At 44.8% G+C, this 23332-nt stretch overlaps 1 protein-coding gene across 1 annotated transcript in view; it reads right to left on the reverse strand.

Moving 5' to 3' along the window:
* The window catches only part of LOXHD1 (lipoxygenase homology PLAT domains 1), a 121674-nt gene that overhangs the window by 24485 nt on the left and 73857 nt on the right, over positions 1-23332 (reverse strand). Inside the window, exons 29-32 of the mRNA XM_041464129.1 lie at positions 20351-20559; positions 15543-15728; positions 12033-12160; positions 7965-8082 (exon numbers count right to left, since the gene is read on the reverse strand). Coding sequence (XP_041320063.1) covers positions 7965-8082; positions 12033-12160; positions 15543-15728; positions 20351-20559 — 641 coding nt within the window. The remainder of the gene's footprint in view (positions 1-7964; positions 8083-12032; positions 12161-15542; positions 15729-20350; positions 20560-23332) is intronic.

Here is a 23332-nt window from a genome sequence, read left to right on the forward strand (position 1 = left end):
TGCTGTGGGAGTTTGTCCTGAGAAATGGTCTTGACAGTATTATAATGCTTTTTCAACCACGTGGCAAAGCAAAGGGAGAAATTGCCTCCTCTGACCTATGGACAAAGCTCACATCTAAGAGGGTCAGACATCTCCAGTAAGCCAGCGTAGAATTCACTCCAAAGAAGTAACAGAGTTATTAAAAACTTTACTACCTCTCCTCAAAGCACTCAGCATCTTTCTTTTGCCTGTCTCCTTTGTGTGAGCAAGCAGAATTCATTGTAGAGAGACGCAAGCCCAAACAAGTTAAAACAAGGCACAAGATAAAATTAGGCCAGCAAAAACTTAATATTTCACACACTTCTCCCTCTGGGAAAAGGTGACAGAACAAACAGTATGCAACAGATATTAGTCACACTATCTAACGTGTCGTGGAAGCAGCTCAGATGCTGTGGTGATAAGAACAGAATGGGAATGAATTCAGAGCAGCTCAACAAGTTATTCCAACAAATGCCTAATAAAATACCCACCTTTATGTCTCTTGTTGTGTGTGGGCTCAGTGGAGCATCAGTCAAGTGGGGGAAAAGCATTACACCTGCCTAGAGCAAAAACCTAGCAGTAAGTTCTGACTAAATTGGGGGAGCTGAAGGGAAGGCAGGAGACCGTGGTGTAAATTGCCATTTGTGTCACCACCTAACAGAAACAGAGGCTGTACCTGTGCGTAGCAGGGCATCAGAAAACGCTGCCTCTGCAAAGGCCGTGGAAACATGAGCCCAGACTGTGTCAGAGAAGTGTGGCATAGCATTAGGGAGGAGTGGGTGGGAAATGTCACATTAAAAAGGATGCCTGGAGGGGGATAGCTCCGCACAGTGCTGCGAGCGCGGCTGCACGCCGTGCAAAACTGTGTCCAGCTGAGCTGTGGAAATCTTCAAGGGTGTAGATTCCCCAGACACTCTGAGTCCTCATCCCAGGGTGCACCACTCTCATTGGGAAGATTTTATTCTTTGCATCTGACCAGGGTTTTCCTCAGCGCAACTCATGTCCATTGCCTCGTGACTTTTTTCTGTCCTCCTCTGAGAAGAGTGCGGATCAATGCTCCTTTCAAGCAGCAGAAGACTGTAACTAGATTCCCCCTCAGCCTTTCCTTGTCATGGCTCAAAAACTCTATTTTCCTCTGCCTTTCCTAGTGTGCCACGTGCTTCTTGTAGCCCCGTGACCACCTCAGTGCCCTTCCACTGCGTGCTTATATATCAGCCCAAGGAAAAAAAAAAACCTCAGTAAAACTTATCTTGAGATAAAATGTGCACAAATTCTGCCTTCAAACTTCAGGTGTCTCAGTCCATGGCCTTCTATTGACCCCAACCAAGCCTTGCTGGAGTCTTCAGCAATTCAAAAGAAGAATACTGCTCCAGGTTATTAAAAAATTGTTTTCAAGGGGCAGTGGCTACACTGAAGATGAGCAGTAAGCCACGCTGTTTATGCATTGAATGGTTCTGTGGGTAGGACACTCATCTGGGATTTTCAATCTGCCTGATGCTAAAGAGGGATCTGTAACACAGCACCTTCACCCCCCTGTCCCAGGGGGACAGGACATTTTTGGCTGTAGAGGATGTCCCACTTTTCTGAAAAAGCTGCTTATTCACAGCCAGTGACACTATTACTTTGTGGTCAAAAAAACTGTTCTGTGAGTCAAGAGATATTGAATCAGGCCCTTGCTTTGAACCAAGCAGAAATCAGGTCTCCCCCAGCCCAGCTGGTGGCCTTTCTGCTGGGGCACAGAAGTGTCCTCTGTCAAGGATGTGTGAACGATGCCTACATCCTCTTCGGAGTCCATCCCAGAAAGTTTCCTTTGCAACATTGAACTGTGACTAATGTCAGGTTGACTGAAAATCTGTTTTTCCCTATTTATGAAAATCTATGGTCTATTTCCCCCCCATCCCAGGGCATAAACTCCAAGCTGGAAGAGGTTCAGCCAGCAGTACCCCTGCCCTGCTTGGGAATGACAGTGACACTGTTAGTAGCAAACTGTCCTGAGCAAAGCTTGCAGGGAATTGTCAGGGAAGCAGTGGGGATAGAAGCAGATTAGAGTTGTCAGCTGGAGAGCACTCACAGACACAGAGGTCAGGCCTCTCACAAATACCCAGCCCATGCTGAGCACCCCAGATGCTGTCTCAGAAAAAATGTCTGGCTACTAAAGCTGCTGGAGCAAAATGCCAGCTTTTTCCGTCCTCAGCCCCTCACCCAGGATGTGTGATTGCATCTGTGTGCATCTTACTGTAAGCAGTAAGGACAGAAACAGAGACCTGCCCGGGTATCCTGTTCCGGGATGGTGCTAGAGGAGGAACAGACAGGGTAAAGAAATTCATTTTATGAGTGTTTTTTGCCCAAGTGATGTCAGCCCAAAAATCCAACTCTATTCTGGGCTGATGCCCCAGCAGGGCAGGGGGGATTCTGCCCCTGTGCCCTGGGCTCAGGTGAGAGCCCACCTGCAGAGCTGCCCCAGCCCTGGCTCCAGCAGCACAAGGACGTGGAGCTGCTGCAGCCAGTGCAGAGGAGGCACGGAGATGCTGCCAGGGCTGGAGCCCCTCTGCTCTGGAGCCAGCCTGGCCCAGCTGGGGCTGTTCCCCTGCACAAGAGAAGGCTCCAGGGACACCTCAGAGCCCCTGCCAGGGCCTCCAGGGGCTCCAGGAGAGCTGCACAGGGACTGGGGACAAGGCCTGCAGGGACAGCACACAGGCAATGGCTGCCACTGCCACAGGGCAGGCACAGATTTTGGGATCTTGGGAAGGAATTGCTGGCTGGCAGGGTGGGCAGGCCCTGGCACAGATTTCCCAGAGAAACTGTGGCTTCTCTGTACCTGCCAGTGTCCAAGGCCAAGCTGGATGAAGCTTGGAGCCACCTGGGATATTGGAAGTTGTCCCTGTCCATGGCAGGGGGTAGAATGAGATGATCTTTAAATGTTATTTCCAAACCAAACTGTGATTGTGCAGTCACAGCACAGGACACAGAAGCAGCAGCAGTGGCAGGCTGACCTCTGGGTCACAATGAGGGCACGTTGCCTCTAACTTACTCAGCATGGACCTCTAAATGCTGGTCATCCAGCCCCAGCACATCCTGTGGTCCATGGTGGGACCTGGGTGTCTGCAGGGAAGCCCCAGACCCCACCTAAACTGGGGCAGGTAAGGAGTTCTTGAGGCATCGCCCCTCTCTCAGGTCTGCCTGTCTCATGACTACAGAGGGGCCCTGAACAGCTTTTTGGAGAGGGTGAACGCTGAATGTAGCCTTTTTCAGTGACTAAAATAGCAGGAAATTAATCCCATCCAGCGAGGAGATGTTTGTGGGTGTTCCACACACAGAGGATGATGCAGGATTTTGGTTTCAATCATGAGGGTCAAGCAAGTCATCTCAGTGAGCTGAGCTGAGACTATATTTAATTTCTGCCTGTTCCTCTCAGTAAAAGGAGCTCCTGCTTGGCAATGAGACCACTGCTTTGCACTGCACCTAAGTTATTTTTTAGGATCCCTAGAACTTGCTGTGGGCATCCAGTGTGTTTTTCAGCTCAAACTTCCTTGCTAATTATGCGAGGAGGTTAACCGGGCTGTAGAACACCAATAAGCCATGAAAAGAAAGTGGCAGAAGCCTGTATGAATAACACATTGATAATTTGCTTTGTAGCTGAGCAAATATAATAGTTGACGGGAACATTAAACCAACAATTTGAAATTAATTGCACACTGTCTCCTGCAATGTTAGGGTTTGACATGTCCGATTATTTGATTTACCCCTACCCAGCCTTTTTCCAGAAGTCATGTAAAAAATGCTCCACAGAGTCTCCCACTCTGCTGACACCAAAATACACAGCTCCTGGAATTCACCTTTAGAGGCTCAAACACAGGATTTCATGCTTCTGTTGCATGTCATTTTTCTTCACTTAAACCTAGGAACTTCTGACTGTAAAACAAAAAGACTTCTGTCTTTTGCAAAGAATAAAAGTCAGCTTCAGCTATATAATTCTCAATTCTCAATAATAACTCTCAAATTCTCTTAATCTCCTTTATACAAAGGAGAAAGGACTGAATAAAGACCGAGTCCCACATGCAGGATTATTTGTGACGTTTGAATGCAATGCAATTAGTGCTTCATTAAGGCAGCTTCTTATCTGTCTGGCTTTGACAGCACAAAGTAACATTAAAATTCTGAGGGAAGCAACTCTGCAGAATTCAACAATCTCATAATTCCTGCTATTTCACTGAGCTTTCATCCTTACTTGTTTCTAGCTTTTCAACTTCAAAGCTAAGACACTGGGCAGCAGGTGAAATCATCACAGGGACTGAGAAAGCAGCTATCCCAGGAAGAGGTTTCCAAAGCATGCATTTAGATAAGTTTCCAAATTAGACTGAAAATTTTTTAGTGCTGAGGCTGGGCAGGCCCTGGCACAGGGTGCCCAGAGCAGCTGTGGCTGCCCCTGGATCCCTGGCAGTGCCCAAGGCCAGGTTGGATGGGGCTTGGAGCAGCCTGGGACAGTGGGAGGTGTCCCTGCCCATGGCAGGGGATTGGAATGGGATGAATTTTAATGTCCCCTCCAACCCAAACCGTTCTGTGATTCTATGATTTGGTTCCCTGATTTTTCAGAAGCACAGAGCAGTGTCATGGCAGCTGGATGTGGAAGAACATGAGATTCAGCATTAGATCAGTGGAAAAAAACCCCACTCTGTGTCCCTCCAGCAGTGGTGTGACCAGAAAGCATTGCTCAGCTTTGGAGAACATTCACAATGCCTGTTTGGGCATAGTAATGATCAATAATGTTCATTTTGTCGCAAAACATCACTAATCAAATTTTGTTCCCTGCAGAGGTTTAGGTACTAGCATTTAAAACATATTGCTACTTGTGGTAGCAAGTTTGAATTTTCAGCACCAGGTTCATTACTTCACTGAGATTCTGAATGAAATTTTAGTGTATTTTATGTAGACAGAAAAAAAAATATGACTACTTGCCTGCTTGTAAATTGAATCTTTTGGCTGTGTACAGAATCATTGATAATTCATGCATTTTAATTGGTATTTATGCATTTCTATATCTGCTGAACTAAAAGCAGTATAAATTATGGCTAGCAACAGTTTACCAAAAGACCAAAGAGAATTAAAAAGATCATTTATTGTTAGTTTAATAGAACAAGAAAACTGAGAATATAGTGTAGATAAATGGAGCAACAAATGGTTAATTACGGGGTTGATGGCTTAATCTAGCTTCTCATTTCACTGTGCTAGTTAGCACTAACTGTGAACCATCTGTCTGAGAGTTTAGCACTACCCCCACAAGTATTTCATTATGCAGTCTTAATATGCACTTTTGACAGAAATGGAAATGGGCTCCGATCAGTTTTCATGTCACACCAGGCTACGTAAGTTTTTAAGGCTGGAATACAAATCAGAGAACAAAAATCCTCCCTCCCCTCTTCCAGAACAGTTCTGTAAGCCACCCTCTGCCTGGGAATGCAAATGCTGTGTTTACCTTTGCAGGGAAGGTGGGAAAGGAAACCAATAAATACAGTTATCTACGTAACACCGGAGTAAAAAAATCGTCTGTGATCTGTTTAGCTAAAAAAAAAAAAAAAAAAAATAGAAAATATAGACATCATTTCCATAAGCTTCTAAAATCACAGAATTATTAAAGAATGGTTTGGGTTGGGAGCAACCTTAAGGACTTTCCAGTTCAACCTCCTGCCATGGGCAGGACACCTTCCACTGTCCCAGGCTGCTCCAAGCCCCATCCAGCCTGGCCTTGGACACTGCCAGGGATCCAGGGGCAGCCACAGCTGATCTGGGCACCCTGTGCCAGGGCCTGCCCACCCACACAGCCAAGAGTTTCTTTCTAATGTCTAATCTAACTCTGTCCTCTTTTAGTGTATAACCCTTGTCCCTCATTCTGTTACTATCTGCCCATGTGAAAAATTTCTGTTCCTCACTTTTACAAGCCCTCTGTTAAGTCTGTTCTCAAGACCTGTTCTTGTTGCATGGTCCACCTGTGGCTTCTGTAGAGCTGGAAGGTGGCTGTTACCCTGCTGGATAGGTTCAAATGAGAGTCCTCTGATCCCACTTTGCTGGGAAATCTTTGCTTTTGGTAGGACAGTCCAGCAGGATGAGTGTTTGGGATGCCTGGATAGACGAGGCAAGAGGAAGGTGGGGAGGCACACCTAAAGATGCAGCCATCCCTTGCCTTTGTGCTGCTGCTGGTTCATGACTGCAAGACCTGGAATGTCTCTGGATGAATAAGCTTTATTTGATTTTGTTTTATATGAATATGATTTATAAAACTCAGGGGAAAGCATGTGAGAAATTACAAAGGGAGTTTGACCAAGACATCTGAATCAAATCAGACAACAGATTTAGTTATTCCTTAGGCACAGAGAGAAAAACTGTGCATCTGTGGCATCAATTCTAAAGATATGCACTGGAGGTCTAATCCTTTTAGGAGCTGCAGAAGCATCATCATAAAGTAATGGAATGTCAGGGGTTGGAAGGGACTTTAAGACTCATCCAGCTCCATCCACTGTGGTGGGCAGGGACACCTTCCACTATCCCAGGCTGCTCCAAGCTCTGTTCCACCTGGCCTTGAACAATTCTAGCTATAGGGCAGCCACAATCTGCCTGGGCAACCTGTGCCAGTACTTCACCACCCTCACAGTAAATAATTTATTCCTAATGTCCAGCTTGAATCCCCCCCCCTTTCAGTTCCTCTCCTTCTCCAGCTGCTGGGAAAACAAAATAGAAATGGAAATGTTGAAGTAAAAATGGTACTGCAGTACAGAAATTCTTTGAAAGTGAAGAGAAGCCCATTACTTCACTGAAAACTGGTGGCTATGTAGGGTCAATGTTTAGAAACACACTTATCTGTGTGAAAAAGGCTGCTGTAAATGAGTTAAAAAAGGATAAAGGACCCAATTAAAAAATCATGCAGTGTTCCCTCTGACCGTGGTTAAGCTACTAGATCTTAAACTGTTCTCATGAAAAGGTCAAGATACAGAAACCCAGCAGGATGTTGACTCCAGGAAAAACATGGTAAAGGAAAATAGCAGAGATATGTTTCTCCATTAATGACACCTGGTGGTCTGCAATCAGCACATCATTCCCCTTCTGTCTTAGAAATGTAACTACAGGGACCCACACCAAGCAAACTACTTTTGACTGCCCAGACACAGGTGATCCTTACAAGGAGCTGATGGTTTGACAGCAAAGATAAAGGCAAGCGCTGTACTTTTGTGCAAGGTAGGACATGAGGGGGAAGTACCATCAATTTGCATGCCCCATTCAAAATGCAAGATGAAAGTGTCACCTTACTTGTATGGACAAGAGAAGAAATAAATGTGTGTGCTAGGGGAGAAGGAAAGAGGAGAGATGGGATGATCCAACAGAATGGATGGATTATTTGGAAATGTCCCACCCAGCCCAGGATGTCTCTGTCTGGCAGACAAACATCCACCATCCCAGGGGTTCAGATTCCCTCATGGCAGAGATCTGCAGGGGCTGAGGGTACAATCCGGGGACCAGAAAATATTGCAGGTGTCCTGGTGACAAACCAAGGCTCGTGCAGAGGAGAAAGATATCTAACAGTGGAATTTGTGGTGAAACCATAGAATCATTTATGTTGGAAAAGCTGTCCAATATGATCACGTCCACCCATTAACCCAGCACCGCAGTGATCATTGTAAAACCATAGCCCACAAATGTGCCAGAACCACAAGCCTTTCGAACACTTCCAGACATGATGATTCCACCACAAAAAAAGCTCTAAAACACAGCTTTCCCCTCTGCTCTCTTCTTTCTTGACTCAATTCCTGCCGGGAAAAACCGGGAGAAACCAAACAGAAAAAAAATGTGGAAAATTAATGAAAATGAGTCACTGGGTGCCTTTCTCCTCTTTGCCAGGGGCTGAGAGGCTCCAGGACAGGCAGGCTGTGAGAGACCCGTGATGCCAAGAGCGTTACCCTTTCCATGAACCAGTGTGGGCGCGTCCCCTTCCCGTCCGTCCGGATCCTCATCTTCCTGAGGGGTGCGATGTCAGCAATCTCCATAATGAAACTGTCCTCCTGGCCCCGCTCAAACCTGCAGGGATTGGAAGACCAAGGAGGTTTTCCTGCTGCTTTACAGCCTCTCCTCATCTCTGTCCCGTGCTGCAGCCCTGGCCGTGCCAACGGCCTCAAATCAAAACTTTATGAGCGTTCTTTATTGGACTTGAGCTTTCCTGTGCTGCAATCACCAGCTACTCTGCTGTTGGCAAGACACCCCGCTGCAGATTTGACAGGGATTCCTCCTTCCCTGGAAAACACAGCCCACCTGGAGCTGCTCCAGGCAGCCTGTAGCATACATTACTGTTCTGTTTGTAACCAGAACAATAGCGGCTCACAGTCAGGCTTCTGAACATCGCCTCCCTCCTGGCAGCTGCCCACTTGCCTGTCCTTGGCCAGTTCCAGCTAGAAGGCAAAATAATTTTGCCTCATCTCCTTCCTCTGAGGCTCGGCACAAAACTTTGTGTTTTGTGGAGCAAGGCAGTTGCTGCAGCTCAGCTAAATGTGGCACTGGGATTGAAGCCCAATGCCCAAGTTTAGTAAGCACAGGCAAATTATGTTAGAATGGAGACAAAGCCAACCTGATGAAATTGGGGGATTTGGATTTGCAAACTGTCTCTGCCTCTGGTAAGAACCAGGGTGGGTTTGTGTAAGCTTGCGTGAAAGACCTTCCGCAGTGCGTGGCTGCTGAGTACAGGCACAGGGATGTGCAGGAGCTGCTCATCCATAGCAATCAGCAGGAAGCAGGAGAAGGGAAAAAACAGCTAACATGTGCTTCCCAAAGAAGATTACATTGGCTAAGACTCCACCTTCCCTCCCTCCTGGCATCACTGATGTTGGGACGAAAGCCTCCAGTGGAAGTGCTGCCTCAGGCTCAATATTACTCTGTTCTAAACAAGCGTATCTTCCTGTTTGCTCCTGATTTTTTCAGATACCTGGGGACCTGCTGTGGTCTTGGAGTTGGAAATCTAATACTTGTTAAGGAGAGTGGCAGCCAAATCTGGGGGGTCTACCAAGCACGTGGTGACCACTCTGCAGTTGATGTTTCTCCTTCACGCAAACTTCTCCTTGTGGGGGAATTACCTGAGTGCGCTGAGAGGTTTGGGAAGAGCCCTGCAAACTGTGGGCATTGCCATAACAGAAACAATCCATAACGATGATATCTCATTCCTGGCAATGCACACAGCCTCCCATAGCTGTGCAGTGCCAGAATGTGGAGAAAAAAACCCCATTTTCTTTACCAACCTCTGTTCAGATTACCCCCTGCAGGATGAATGTGATTATACTCACACCATTATCTGAGCATGCATAGCTGCAGATGTTAGTAATAGGGGTTGGCTCGAGCCTCTCAGTTTTCATCCAGGCATTGCTTCCTCTGCACTCCCAGAGGCATTTGCACAGGGCATTTTGGTCCCAGTCCATTTCTAGTTATTAAGGGTTATGTTTGCTCTTTGAAAAACTCCTTTTTCTTCTTATTTGTCTTTCTGTGGTACCGGATGCTGAGGCAGCCTGTCTCACTGTGAGAAATAGAATGTACTTTTGTCCCTGCACTGGATTGATTTCCACATCTATTTAACAAAAAGGTGTGACCCTTCCAGTCTGAATTATCCTGTGATCCTGTGTTCGGTTTTTATTACAATCACTATTACCTACAAAGCTTCATAGAAAACTCTCACTCTGAGGCTTTCCAGGCTAAGCCAAAATGTCTGCAAGCAAAATAAAACATTCTTTATCTTCAGCAAATGCCTTGTTTGAAGTTTGTAACACTGATACTCATCTGCTTCTTCCAAGAGGGAAGTACTAGAGTGAAGTGATTGCCAAAGTGACAAACTGGGTGACCCAGAGGCTCTTTGCTATCCCTAATTTATATGAAGATGAACACAAACCTGAAAAAAAAAAAAAAAAAACCTGAAAAGGGAAGAAGTAGCCAGACAAGCTGACTGCTGCTATTCCCTTTTCAGGACACTGAACCATTTATCTACAGGATTTCATTAAGCTTTCCTACCCGTGCCTGCCCTTATAAATATTTCCATTGCCCAGGGGTCTTGGCAATAAGTGTAATGTAGCGAAAATTGCCTTAAATCTGTGGCAGGTTAGACAGACGGCTCTTCGTAATACACTGAGCTGCTGTGAGTGAATTGGCACTGGATGGCCCCAATAAAGATAAAGTGCCTTTTACCATTTGGTTGTAGCAGCTCTCACCCATCCCTGCTCTGCTGGTGCAAGGGCTGGAGAGATTTCCATGTGGAAAAGAGCCAGGAAAGCCTGTGCTGTTAACAGCTGGATGAAAACTGGTGGCAGTGGTGCGGAAGCAGACAGGATGTGAATTTGGGGACATGAATGTCCTCTGCAGAGGGTGCTAATGAGATGACAAGAGCTCAGTACAGCTGGAGGTGTGATGCAGAGCACCTCCAGCTAGCAGAGATGTGCCAGCAGAACAGCACAGCATCCTGGGGATATTAACATAATAAGAGTTGTGCCTTACACTTCCTTTTCTTTACACAGCCCCAGTGATTTTTCAACACCTTTCACAGCTCCTCTACTGTCAGATGATAACCCAAGCAACTAATAACACAGAGACTTTTCTATTCTCCTGTATTGCATTTTCATACTCTTATATCAGAGGTTGTTCATCCCACCCATGCAGACAAATGGGATGTGTTTTTAGAGGCCACAAAGTTTAGGGGTATGGCTTGCCCCAGATGCAGCAAATCCACAGCCATGCTCCTAAGGGGCTGGAGATGTCTTGATCTCCTTTAGAAATTTTTGGTTGACACACCCAGATGTGAAATCTGCTTCATTTCTGACTCCAAACATCAGTGGTCCATTTTCCTGCCTGCTAGGACTGAGTGTTAGGATTAAGTGAGTGGAAGACAGGCCAGTTTGGGCTTGTCCAGGGTCTTGTAAGAGCAGTGCCACTGATGGCCACACTTGCTGGTAAGCCCAGGGCATTTCCCCACATGTTGGGTGTTCCTCTGTGATGGGGAGCAGCAAGCCCCAAGAGCTGTGGTTTTCTGCATGACTCAGCTGTGTTTCTCACAGATATTTTAGTCAGCAGCACCTCTGCTGCATTTTTTTTCACAACAGACAAGGCTCATGTTTGTTACTAACTAGACACATGAAGCTCTCAATCTTAGCTGTGTTTGTCCAGACACCTGCTCTGCTGCAACAGCTTCAAGTAAAACATTCCCTGAGCAAAAACCTCTGTGCAAGGTGCACCTTACCCTCAGTTATTCAGCATTCTCTCAGCAAGCTGAGCTCAAACTGTGCGGCCAAAAGCTCCCACCCTTCTGATGCTCTGTAGATGCCTTGCTGAATAAGATCAGAGCTAGACAATTAATTGAATTTAAGCATGATGTCACTAAAAGATGGTTCATTCTTGAGCATGCCAAAGCTTTCTGTACTAGGGAAGGTGCTAGGAAGGAACAAAAAACCATTGGGAAGTGGATGAGTGGTGGCATGTGTGGGTTTTTTGGCTTATGGAAATGCTGGCATCAGGCTAGGGTTATAGTATTTGTTAGCTGTTTGTGCTGAAGAAAACATGAGGTTTGTCATTTTTAATAAAGGCAGGGCATTCAGTGCAGCATTCTGTGCCATTTACCAGTGTTGGCAATTGTTGTCCTGGGCAATGTTCACAGTTCTTCTTGGAGACAATGCAGGATTTCATACTTTTGTTTAAGATGCTTAACTCTAAAGCCACTGAGGAACAGGTTAAACAAAACTTGCATAAATGACAAAAGTTTTGTGTTAAACCACACAAATGACAAAGGTTGTTTTCCCCTGGCTATGCAGTGCTCTCTTTTCCTTTGCTTTGCTAAAAATCTGACAGAAATACTTACAAGGGGCCCGGTCTGAATCTATAATGTCAATGGGAGTAAACATTTGTGTTTCAGTGGGAGCGTGATCAAAGCTCTGAGTGCTTCTTGACTTGACACTAAAATCTGTCATCACTCCACTTCTAACCAACAAAAATGACAGCTACTGTACCTGTCTCCATTTTTATCCAGCAGCATCTCCTCTGTGTTCCCATTGGATCCGAAGACAGTCATGAAAATATTGGCATCAGTACCGCCGCTTTCGATGTCTCCAGTCACAACCGTGACTTCGTAGAGGATCTGGTGAGGGTTGGAAGCAATCAGAAGGCCTCATTTAAACAGCTGTCCTTAACCCAAGCTGAACAGGGCTGATGCCTCAGGTTTTAATTTTTTATATTTTTCAGATTCTGTGCTGCTTTAGTGTGTAGTTCTGAGCTTCCTATTAGGGGATGGTGAGCTCTCTTCACAGAGTAGGGAGAAAAAACAATGCCTTCTCTAGCTGAGGACCAGGGACAAATGATCCAAATCTCAGGCCCAAGAGCATAAACAACAGGGATTGAAGAGAGAAAAACAAGAAGGATGGGATTTCATAACCTAAAGCTGTAATTGGACAATTAACTCCAATATGCAAATGGAGCAGAATTATAAAAGTGAGAGACCCCGTGACCGGTTGTGCATTTTGTGACCATTTTGGGTTCATCTTGGGTGTAGCCCTGGCTGGGCCCTTGTACTCCCCAAAGTATATCCATTGAGGCCTTCTAAAAAATCCCTACTTTATTCTTTAGCTCTGTCTAGTCTCTGTTCTAGGTCAGCCTTCACAGGGCATCAGGGCAACAGGCTTTCCTGGAGATCTACTTCCTTGACAGAAAAGGTTTCAACACAGCTTCTTGGTTCTTCTCCACACTATTGTTTCCAGAGGTGAAGCTGGGCATCAAAACTTACTACAGGACTTTCCATCTATGACCTTTTCTACAGATTTGCTCAGCCTCGAAAGAGACATATTTATTGCGACAATATCTGAATTACAGAGTCACTGGATGGATTGGGTTTTGAAAGGAACATTTAAAGCTCACCCCATTCTACCCTTTGCCATGCCCAGGGGCGTCTTCCACTATCCCAGCTTGATCCAAGCCCTGCCAGTCTGGCCTGGGACATTTTCAGGGTTCCAGGGGCAGCCACACCTTCTCTGGGAAACCTGTGCCAGGGCCTCATTGCCCTCATTGCCCTCACTGTAAAAAATTTCTTCCTTTTATCTAATCCAAGTCAAACTTCCCTCAGTTTAAACCCATTATCCCTTGTCCTGTTGCAAAACCAGTGATGAAGATCTCTTAAGCTGCTTCTTCACAGGAATCACAACTATCACATCAATGGCTGGGCCTCCAACCCTCTGCTGCCAGTGTCTCTGCCTGGTCACCTCCAGCACTCCAGCTCTGTACTGCACCAAACTCTTGCTAATTTTAAAAAAGAGTCTCCCAGAAGAACAATTGTTTCTTTTTCTTGGCTGCAAAATGTTTCTCCCAAAAGTTCAGTGTTTATCTGTGCAATGTTTATTCCGATATCACTAACAGTCTGGAGGTTTATACATCAGAATACTCCTTGTGGTACCAAACTTCAGCTGTCCTGCTCTCCAAGGGGATGCTCACTGCTGCATCAGCTGCAGGGTCCTCCCAGATCTTGTGTGCACTGAAGGCATGCCAATTTGTTTTTTAGAGTTTTCACCTTACCAGCCTAATTTTGTTCTTTTCTCCTGACCTGGGAACAATAAGATTCTGAATAAACATATCAAAAATTTGTAAGTACCAGTGGCCATTAGGGGTTTTAAGACTTCTAGACCACTTAGATGCTTTCAAGATCATAGCTATGGTACCAAGGCTTCTTTAAGAAGTGGAAGACTATCAAGAAACAGCTCACAGAAATATATTTTAAATAGTGCACTGCTAGGCTAATTTTATTGGCCTGGATTTTGGCTGCCACATAAATAAACAGTGCAAAGAAATAACATGATATAAAAAATTATCTTTCACATTTATTTCAACCTGAATAACCTGTTGATCACATATTCATCCACACGTATTTTAAATATTGGCAATGCATCCTGGTTTTTACAGGAAGGAGAAAAACACTTTTACCAATGCTTTGAAGGCTTCTAATGACTGTGGTGGACATTGAGTAATTTCTCCAACTACGGCAAAGCAAATACTCAATTTAAAGCAAAAAGAGGGAATATCAAGCCAAGAAGAAAATTAAGTTGAAATGGGTACTTTTGGCTGTACAAAAGCCAAGCAGGAAAAAAAAAATAGAAAAGTATTAATCTTCCAAATGATGCTAAACTATCAGTTGTCTTTGAACTCTAAAATGCCTGTAAGACTCAGTTTCTAACTACAGCTATTAACGAGAGAACAGTCCCAAATTCCCTCAACTAGGAGACTGATCAGAAAGTCAAATGCTCACTTCTGGTTTCATGTCCCAAGCATCTCCCCAGATTTTCTTCAAGTCTCCCATCAAGTTTCTGATCCAACATCATAGGGAAAAAATTGTCGCTAGATGTGTCTATTTTTGGTGTGCTTATGAAAATAAATATTCAGGATTGTGCTTTTAAAGGAAGACTGAACGTAAGTCTTCATTAAGATCCACTTCAATCTATGGGCAAGCCATCAGCTCACCAACAGGGGCCTGGAAACCTCATCCAGGAGGTTAAACGACAGATGGGGCATTTTTATGAGATTGGTTTTAACCTTGGTATTAAGTCTGAAGAAGGTTTTTATACCCTCTTAGGTCAATTCCATCACTGAAATCTGCATTGATTTGGCGAATCCTTCACAAATGCAAAAAATGCTATCAATTTTTTTGCATGTCTGGGGAACAAGAAAGATTTCAGGAGAGTATCTTTAGCTTGGGTATCAAGAGCAGCATAAAGAAAAAATAATGTACCATGAAAGTGTAACCTGACTGTAAATAGAAGCACATCTATAGAGATTTTAAATTGCCATACAGGTATTTAAACACAATGTTACTGTCACATTCATCCAGACTGTTCTTTCTGCTACAAATCTTACATCCAAAATCAGCACAGTTCAGCTTTCCAATTTGTACTTGTTTGAAATAAGGCATAGCAGATATTACTTCAAAATTCATATATTTGAATGAAAAAAGATAGAGTTTTATTCATCACTGATTCCACTTTAATTAGTTATTCTCACCAAAGATCAGGCTTACAAATGTTTTCATGTTTCAACAACTTCCAGTAATTATTAATTTATTATCCCTTATTAGAAAATTTGGTATGTAGCCATATTATGTAGAGATTAAAACATTAGGATATTTCCACTGTTCTAATCTGATGAGTTAGAAGCAATCCTTCACCCTGAAGCTGCTCCCACTCTAGGGGTACCAGGTGACTCAGTGGGTGACAAGATGAGGACAGGCTGCTGAGCTGTGCCCTCCCTGCTCTGCCCTCCCACCATGCCATGGCTGCGTCCAGCCAGCCTCACTAAACAATGCCCTAAACAGTTGTGATCCTCAACCAAGCCTAAAGACTTTGCCAATAAAATAACAGGAAAGGAGAGCGAAGGGAAGTCTCAAGCCACTTGCAAAAGTCAAAGCATGAGAGCTGCTGATGCATGGGCTGCGTCAGCAGAGCTCCCTGCAGCAGCTAAAGGCACAAAGGGAGCCTGGTGCCTACCTTGATGCCAATGTTAATGCACTCTGCATCCAGGATGTTGAGGATTCGTGAAGTGAGCCCGTCACCTTTGTCTCTGGCCAGCCAGCACTTGCAGACAAAGTTGTACATGGCACCTTTGGTGGGCACGATGATGGTGAGCTCTTCCATCAGCCAGCAGCTCTCAGGGGTAGCGCCGTCGTGCCCCACCTGTGAGGGCAGAGAGAAAACACCTCCTGGGGAAAGGGGATTTCTCTGGATGAGGGTGATTCACCTGGCAATGAAGGACTCAGAGTCTGTGCACACCATCACAACAAACCATTCCTCATGGGAATGGAGGGAACGCTGAAATGGTGCCCTTGCCAAGGGCAAGGGAGCTCAGGTCATCAATTGCTGTGCATGAGGGAAGGCCAGTCCCCAAAAAAAAAAGCTAGGTAGACTGGACTGACCTACATGGAAGCATGTCCAGTCTCTTGTCACTCTGCTCCTGCGCCGTTGACCTCTATATGCTCATTTTCACTTGGCAGCAGACACGCTTCTCCACCTTTACAAGCCTTTCCACTTCTGTCAGTAGACTTGGAAGTGATTATTCAAAGCTTTATAGCCAAGAGGAAAGATGCTCAGCAAACACCCACATGCATTATTACAAGCACTTCCCTCACAAATCCACATATAAGAGAGCTAAATGTATGAGGCTGTTTCTCTGCTTCTCCTCCCCTTAGACTGCAAAAGCTCTGCCTTTTTGCACAGCAGACAACAGATGGAGCTTACATCTGTAGCTGGTTGATTTTCAAGGACCACCTCCTCCAGCCCCAAGAATGATCTGTCCTGGAGACCAGGAAGTCACATAAGGGTGGCCACAAGCCTGCATGGATGAACATGCAGCTCCTGAAAAAATTTAAGTGGAAAGAGGAAAAACACTAGAGCTAGCAGCAGGGGCAGAGGTCCTGCAGAAATACAGAGACAGTGCAGGAATGACTTAATTATGAAAGCCAGAGCCCACCAGGAACTGAATCTGCTAAAACCCAGGGTTCCTGCAGGTATATCAGCAGCAAAACTATGCTGACCGTGTAAATTTCTCCAAGAACCTTCATGTGTCCCTCTTAAGGAAGGTGGGGAATTCAACCTGGGGCAGACTTGGAAGCAAAATTATGTATCCAAGTTAATGTGTCAACCTTGGTCAGTTGTTCCAATGAGCTACCTGTCCACAAAAGACCTACCTGCACTTCATTATTTTCAGAGAAAATGTTGTTTCTGTCGTTCTAGGAAAATGAAGTCCTTAGTCCAAAAACCTCACTGGTTTTTGTTTTTGAATTATTAGAATATTTAGGCAGGCTCAGAAAGTAATTTTTAATAACAGATACATCTAGGGTGATATATCTGTGGTATCTATTTTTTTTCCCAAAAACAAGTGATCTTTTCTGTCTGACGGTCTCAGCCATCACTGCTATTAGGAGTATTATTGCTGTACTAATGTCTGTGCAGCTGCAGAAAATTAGAGCTAACCACTAGGGAAATTCAAGTCTACAATGGATGCATTAATCCTCGGATTCTTGGGGTGTGAGGTGAATGGGAATATAACACTTGCCTTCCCATTCCCTCTCTGCCAGCTTGGCTGAGCATCTCCAAGCACAAAGTGAGACTCTTCGTGCAGCTCTGCTGCAGGATAGTTTGGATGAGGTAGTGGGGAAAGTTCAGGGCCGTGGTTCTGCAGAGACAAAGCAGCTGAAGGAAAAATCCTAATGAGACTAATAAAATTTGCTGGTCTTTTGGGTTCATTGCACCCCCACCTGCTCACATCATAGAATCACAAAGGACTTTGAAGCTCATCTCATTCTAACCCTGCTGCCATGGGCAAGGACGCTTTTCACTATCCCAGACTGCTCCAGGCCCCATCCAGCCTGGCCTTGGACACTTCCATGGATGGGATATCCACAGCTTCCCTGTGCAAAGTTTCTTTCCAGGACTTTCTGGCTGCCACATTTTCACAGCAAACTTTATCTTCTTTGATATCAGTGACAGTCAGAAGGAAACAACCTGTGCATCCAGCTGTCTTGGAGAACCTGTGCACTAACAGGTTTCCAAAGACCTCAAGAACAATGTAAATTCTGGGACAAATTCCATCTGTGTCAACCAAGTCTTCCCTGTGGCTGGACTTCAGGAGCAGACCACCAGGCTTTGACATTCAATCAAATCTTTAGACAGACAATGCCAATAGAGTGAATAATGCCAAACCACGGCCACACCAGCAGCGTAGCCTGGATGTGCACATCAATACCACAGCAAGTGGACTGGGCTGAGATTTTTGAGCTAAATTAGAATGACAGAAATTCAAAGGCAGGTAGGTCCTTATTTGAGCTGTTAGAAAACCTTTATAGCTTGTTCCTCCTGTCCTTGAGGGACTGCACATCACTGAGGCTGAGATTCACAGTTTATACTGGGCAGCTCAGGACCACATAGAAACTGAGCACAGTGGCAGAGGGAAAATCTGAGAGAATATTTGTGGAAAGAAGATTCAGAGAGTACTAGAGAAACCTGAGGGTCCCTAGTCACTGAGGGACTGGACTTGCATTTGCAACATTTGGGTGTCCTTGATCTTCCTCTGTGTTCATGATGGAGAAAGGCTCTGAACCAGAAGAGGTTTGTGAAAACAAACCAATGCAGGATTGTCCTAGACATACCTGTGTCTCTCTGCAGCAACAACAGTGATACTTTCATTCATTAGGAGGAGAAATATTCAAAATTACTTTGAAAACACAGCATAAAGTGTCTACACTGAATAACTTGTGCTATCTATTTTCATGTCAGAGTGTCTATGGGAGTCCACCAGTAGTAAATATTATATCTGTAGACTTGCAAGACATGAATAAATGGGCCCCTTTCAAATTACTTTGTGTTCCACTGTTTCTGCTCTCAATGGAGTGCATTGTAACAGGTGCATAATGCCAAACTAGAGTAGAATCATGCTACAAATCTCACCACCCTGCTAAAAGGTACAGCCTGCTGCCTGGGTTATACAGAGGGCTCCTGGAAACTTAATCCTCATACTATGCTATTTTCACATGGTAACTCACATTCAGAACTTTTCACCTTCTACACAAACAGACAAATGCCAAATCCAAGAACGAACTGTTCCTCACTTTTTCCCAAGTAGATAACTAGCAATTTTCTGCAATGTCCCCGAACACTGCAATTTTCTAGAAGGAAAATGCGGACGGATGCCATGGCAACCACGGCAGACTAGCACATCAATGTCATCGCTGGGACATGGGTCCAAAAGAAGGGACCTTCCAGGCTGAGGGCACTGCATGAAGGAAGGCAGAAGGCCAGGAGCAGGTGGCTCCTTCAGCTGCAAGCTGGGGAGTTACAAACCAGAAGGGAAAAGGGAGCCAGGGGTGAGGCAGCAGGCTGGTGAGATCACTGAGTACAGGGGTGAAAGAGTGCAGAAGAGCATCACCAGCCTAAGATAAGATATATGTTATTTTTTTTTCTAGCTCTCTACGTTTTATTTGCAACCTTTTGTCTTCTTTCCCATTTGTATTAATTTTCAAATTAATTTTTGCCTTGCTTCTGCCTATTTCAAAGTGTCTTCTCCTACTCCTATTTTCTACCCATTCCCTACCCTACTCACTATATCTTTTCCAGCATCCCTGTATATTTTTTTCTTCAGGCTGCTCTTCCTGTCTTTCTGACCCTGAGGGGTGAAACTGTTATTTTCCTCCCTCTCTGTCCCACTCCATGGCTGTTTCCCTGTGTGCACAATCTGGAAGAGAAGGATTGATACACTTGCTTCACTGTAAAAGTTTGACCTCGAGGTGGGCTAGATAGAAAGTGCTACTAATACCCATAATAACTGGCAGTGCATTAAGAAAATGGCTTAATGATAAACTCAAATCTGATACAGAGATTTCTCAAGATCTCAAGTCAGAATTCATTGCTTGAGTGAAAGTTTGTGTGAGTGACAGTCCCTCAGCTGCAACAGCAGGACATACAGATGCGAAGATTTTCTTATTAGTTAGGATTTCTCTTTCTTTCTTGACTCTTTCAAATTATACAGCCACACACATGGACAAATAGGATTACTTCCACAAAAGGATGTGGTAAAAACAAAATTAAATAGGCTCCTAGAATCCTCAGGTGCTGTGGGCTCCAGTCCTTGAGGGGCTGGAGCAAGCTTTAAGAAGGTGGAACTGCCAAGTGAAACAAGAATGATTTACACAAACACTCTGGAATATTCATGTGAAGTTTAAGCCCAGTGATGGAAAGTGTATGCAAATTGTGTCTCCCTGAGCCATAACAGAAAAAATGGTTCCTGTACCGAAATCTATTTGTGCACATTACTTACAAATTATGATTAATTTTCTTCTCTAAGTCTGTGTCCTCCAAGCTGTGAAAACAATTTTCCTGTTTAGCTGGGAAATTATACAAGATGTGTTTCTCACAATTTATGAAACCCTACTGGAAGTAGTAAAAAAAATCAACTAGGAAAAAGACCAATGAAGAACTGCATCCTGGGAAGCTTCACTGCATCTGGCAGTAGCAGGGACTGAGTAAGAAAAAGCAGTGCCAGGGATGGGACAAAACTGGGACATGTTACAACTTCTTTACAATTCACAATTATCTTCTGCTTCACGAGGATCCTGGTTTTATGCAAAGTAAAGCATACTAATTTACAGGTCCAGACACATGCAAAACCTCGTCAGCACAGCCTTGTTTACATTCCTTTTAGACCCAAGAGCCTTTCCCCCACTGCTAAGAATAACAGAACCACGTGCTTTATTTGGCCACATATTTCATACGCCTCCAGCGCTCGCGCTGCGTTCACAACATACCTCCACTTTTTTGATCTCCCCAACATCTAGGCCCCAGACTGAGAATTTCTCCACAGAGCCATCTGCAAATTCATCCTTTCCTTCTGGGAGATCCAGCCACAGCCTCTCGGTCTGCACCTTCTGCGGGCCCATGATGATGATGAACACGCGGCTGTCGGTGCTGGAGTCGTACTCGGTGCCTGTCGTGACGGTGATGTGGTACGGGATCACTGCGGCACAGAGAGAGGTCTGCTCATCAGAAAACCCACACACATATGCACTCGTACGAGACTTGAGAAAACCAGGGGCTCATCCCATCAGAGGGAGCAGCTGTGCATGCCAAATAGGTTCACATCCCATTGAATTCATTTGGAGAAGTGATAACATCATGCTTTGTTGGGTTACGAGTGTGCTTTGGAGACTACTTTCCCACGGCGTGCTTGGGACTGAATTCTGCAAGGGTTAATTTCCCCAGACAACCCTACTGGCTTCAAGGAGGTTATAAGTCCAGATTTCTCCCTAATGCATGACAGAACAGCAAAAGGCTTGAATCCTTATTGACACCAAGAGACCTTCTGAAGATGAGTCTGAGCACCTAAATCTTAAACAGGCTATTAGGCCAAAGTGATCTTACACTCCCCGTTCAATAAAGACAAATAAATCTGTGCTGACTCCAAGGTAAGCCATCACCGACTGAATGTCCCAGAACAACCACAAATGCTCTCCTTTGTGCCTCATTCAAGGATTGCTGTGATCTATGGGGCAGCTCAGGGTTTCAGCATCCCTGTACAAATCCGGAGAGAAGAGAACAATCCTTCTATTAAAGGTAAGTCACTCAATAATTCTATGTGTTGCATAATCATTTTGGTGGGGGGAAAAACCTTCAGGGCAAGGCTTGGTAAAAGAGGAGGTGGTTTTTCTGTGGTTTTCAGAAATTTCAGTTCAGCTGTTAAAAGGGAGGAAGTGCCAGACTGCTTTTCAAGGGCTTTCCAAAAGCTCATTTGGGTAAGCCGAGCAGGCGGTGCAGAATTGGTCGCTGAATACTCGTTTGATTTCTCGGAACATTTGTGCAGGGCTGTTCAAACAGTTCTGACAAGACTCAGAGCTCTGAAACTTGCTTCGTCACAGACTCGAAGCAGCCTGGCTTCATCATCACTTTTCTGATTAAAAATAAAAAAAGTATGTAAGTTGACAAAAAAAAAATTTGGCTGGTTTTCAAATTACCAAAGATTGACATCTAATTTTGCTTTCTGATGACTAACAACATTTTTGAGGTGGGGTTTGTACTAGAAATTCACATCAGACTCAGAATACTTGTGCAACATGAGAGAAGGCATAAATTCATGCTGATCAAATCTGTCCTTACCTCTGGACAGAGCAGAACCCAAAAGGATTCGTTCAGCCCCAATTTAAGGATTTTATGTGCCAACATAAAATGAGATGATGATTAGGCAAGATTTATTCTCCCATTTATGGTATAATTTACATTCCAGTGGGTATATCAGCAAAGTGATGCATTTAGCAGGAAAAGGGTTTAGTTGTAGTCAAGGTAGATTTTGTAAGAATATATTGAGGCGTCGTGTTTAGCACATGTCCAGACTTTTAAATAAAGTATATTTTGAATAAGGACATTTTCTTCCATACAGGTTTTGTCCTGTTCTGCTGTGACAGACTAGGTTCAGAGAACTACCAGCATTTCTAGCTGATCCTTAAGCCAAGGTGCTTGAAACACCTATGAAAAAGAAATGAGGACTTTGAGTAACTATAATTTCCCACTTTAAATAATGGGTACAGAGATACAGAGCAGCTTACTATCAGAGAGCAGGAAACATCCTTTCTTTCCTCTGAAAACTGGAAAATGGATCCTGAAATTAGTTTATCTTCCCTCCCTGTTGTCTCCCTCTTTATCTGGGCCTCATATTTCCCTTTTTTCAAACACAAGAGGAAGCGAAACCTGTGGCAAGTGGCCACAGCAGGACACCCCAGGTCCTCCAGCCCATCTCGTCTTGTCCTTGGGTGCCAGCACAGGGTTCAGGCTGCTTGAGGCCACGTGTTCCCCTCTCAGGAGCCTGGGTTTCCTTAGGGATCCATCCATGCCATCGCCAGGGCTGCCTTCCAGCATGGGAGAAGGTTCCCAGTTCAGCTCTAAGCAGCATCCTGGCCAAGAGGACCTTTCCCTGAGCTCCATCCTCACATCCTCCACCTCCTGCCCCTCAAAGGCATTTGCCAGTTTGATCTCAGCACAGTCAGGACTGGGCTGAGTGACAAAAGTCACTCCCTTTCCCAGCCAACTCCCAGTACCACTTCCTGAGTGAACCAGCTGAGCTGGCTTTTTATCCCGCTCAGAAGGTGGCTGCCTGGCTCACCCAGGCCATCTTATCTGACATTCCTTCAGGAAATCTGTCATTCCTTCAGGAAGCAGTTTCCTTAATGAGGCCACGTCACTGAGCAGAGATAGTGGTGATGACAAGCTCCAGGACTCAGAGGAAAAAGACCACCCTGGCACAATGGGGACCATGGGAACTGCTCTCCTAGCTCTGCTGGAGAGGGGTTCTCTTGGGAAATGATGGTATTTTACCCATTATTTGTGAAACTACATGGAATGCCAACGGGGCAGATGTTATCCATTGTCACAGCACAGAAGTAATATCAGAAGGAACATGGAAATCGCTTATTTTTTTTATTTGAACACAATGTGGGATTACAAAAGAAGGGCTGCCCCAAGACACATGGATTGCAGGCCAGGTTGAGCAATGTGCAGCATTAAATCAGCTTCCAAATGAAAGGTGAGGGACTTGCAACCCAGGTATCACACCACAAGATACTGGGCGTCAGAGGAGCTGCAAACCATCCATGTGACCACATCTGGGCCCTGTGTGAGTCCCCATGGAGAGCTATTTTAAACTCCTAAGGAAAATGACATCATTTTCACTTCATTTACCATGGAAGTTTAAGATAAATTTAATTATTTTGCACTTGATGTTGATTAAAAGCCCATAGACA

The sequence above is a fragment of the Pyrgilauda ruficollis genome, unplaced genomic scaffold (assembly GCF_017590135.1).
Source record: "Pyrgilauda ruficollis isolate IOZ18807 unplaced genomic scaffold, ASM1759013v1 scaffold170, whole genome shotgun sequence".
NCBI lineage: Eukaryota > Metazoa > Chordata > Aves > Passeriformes > Passeridae > Pyrgilauda > Pyrgilauda ruficollis.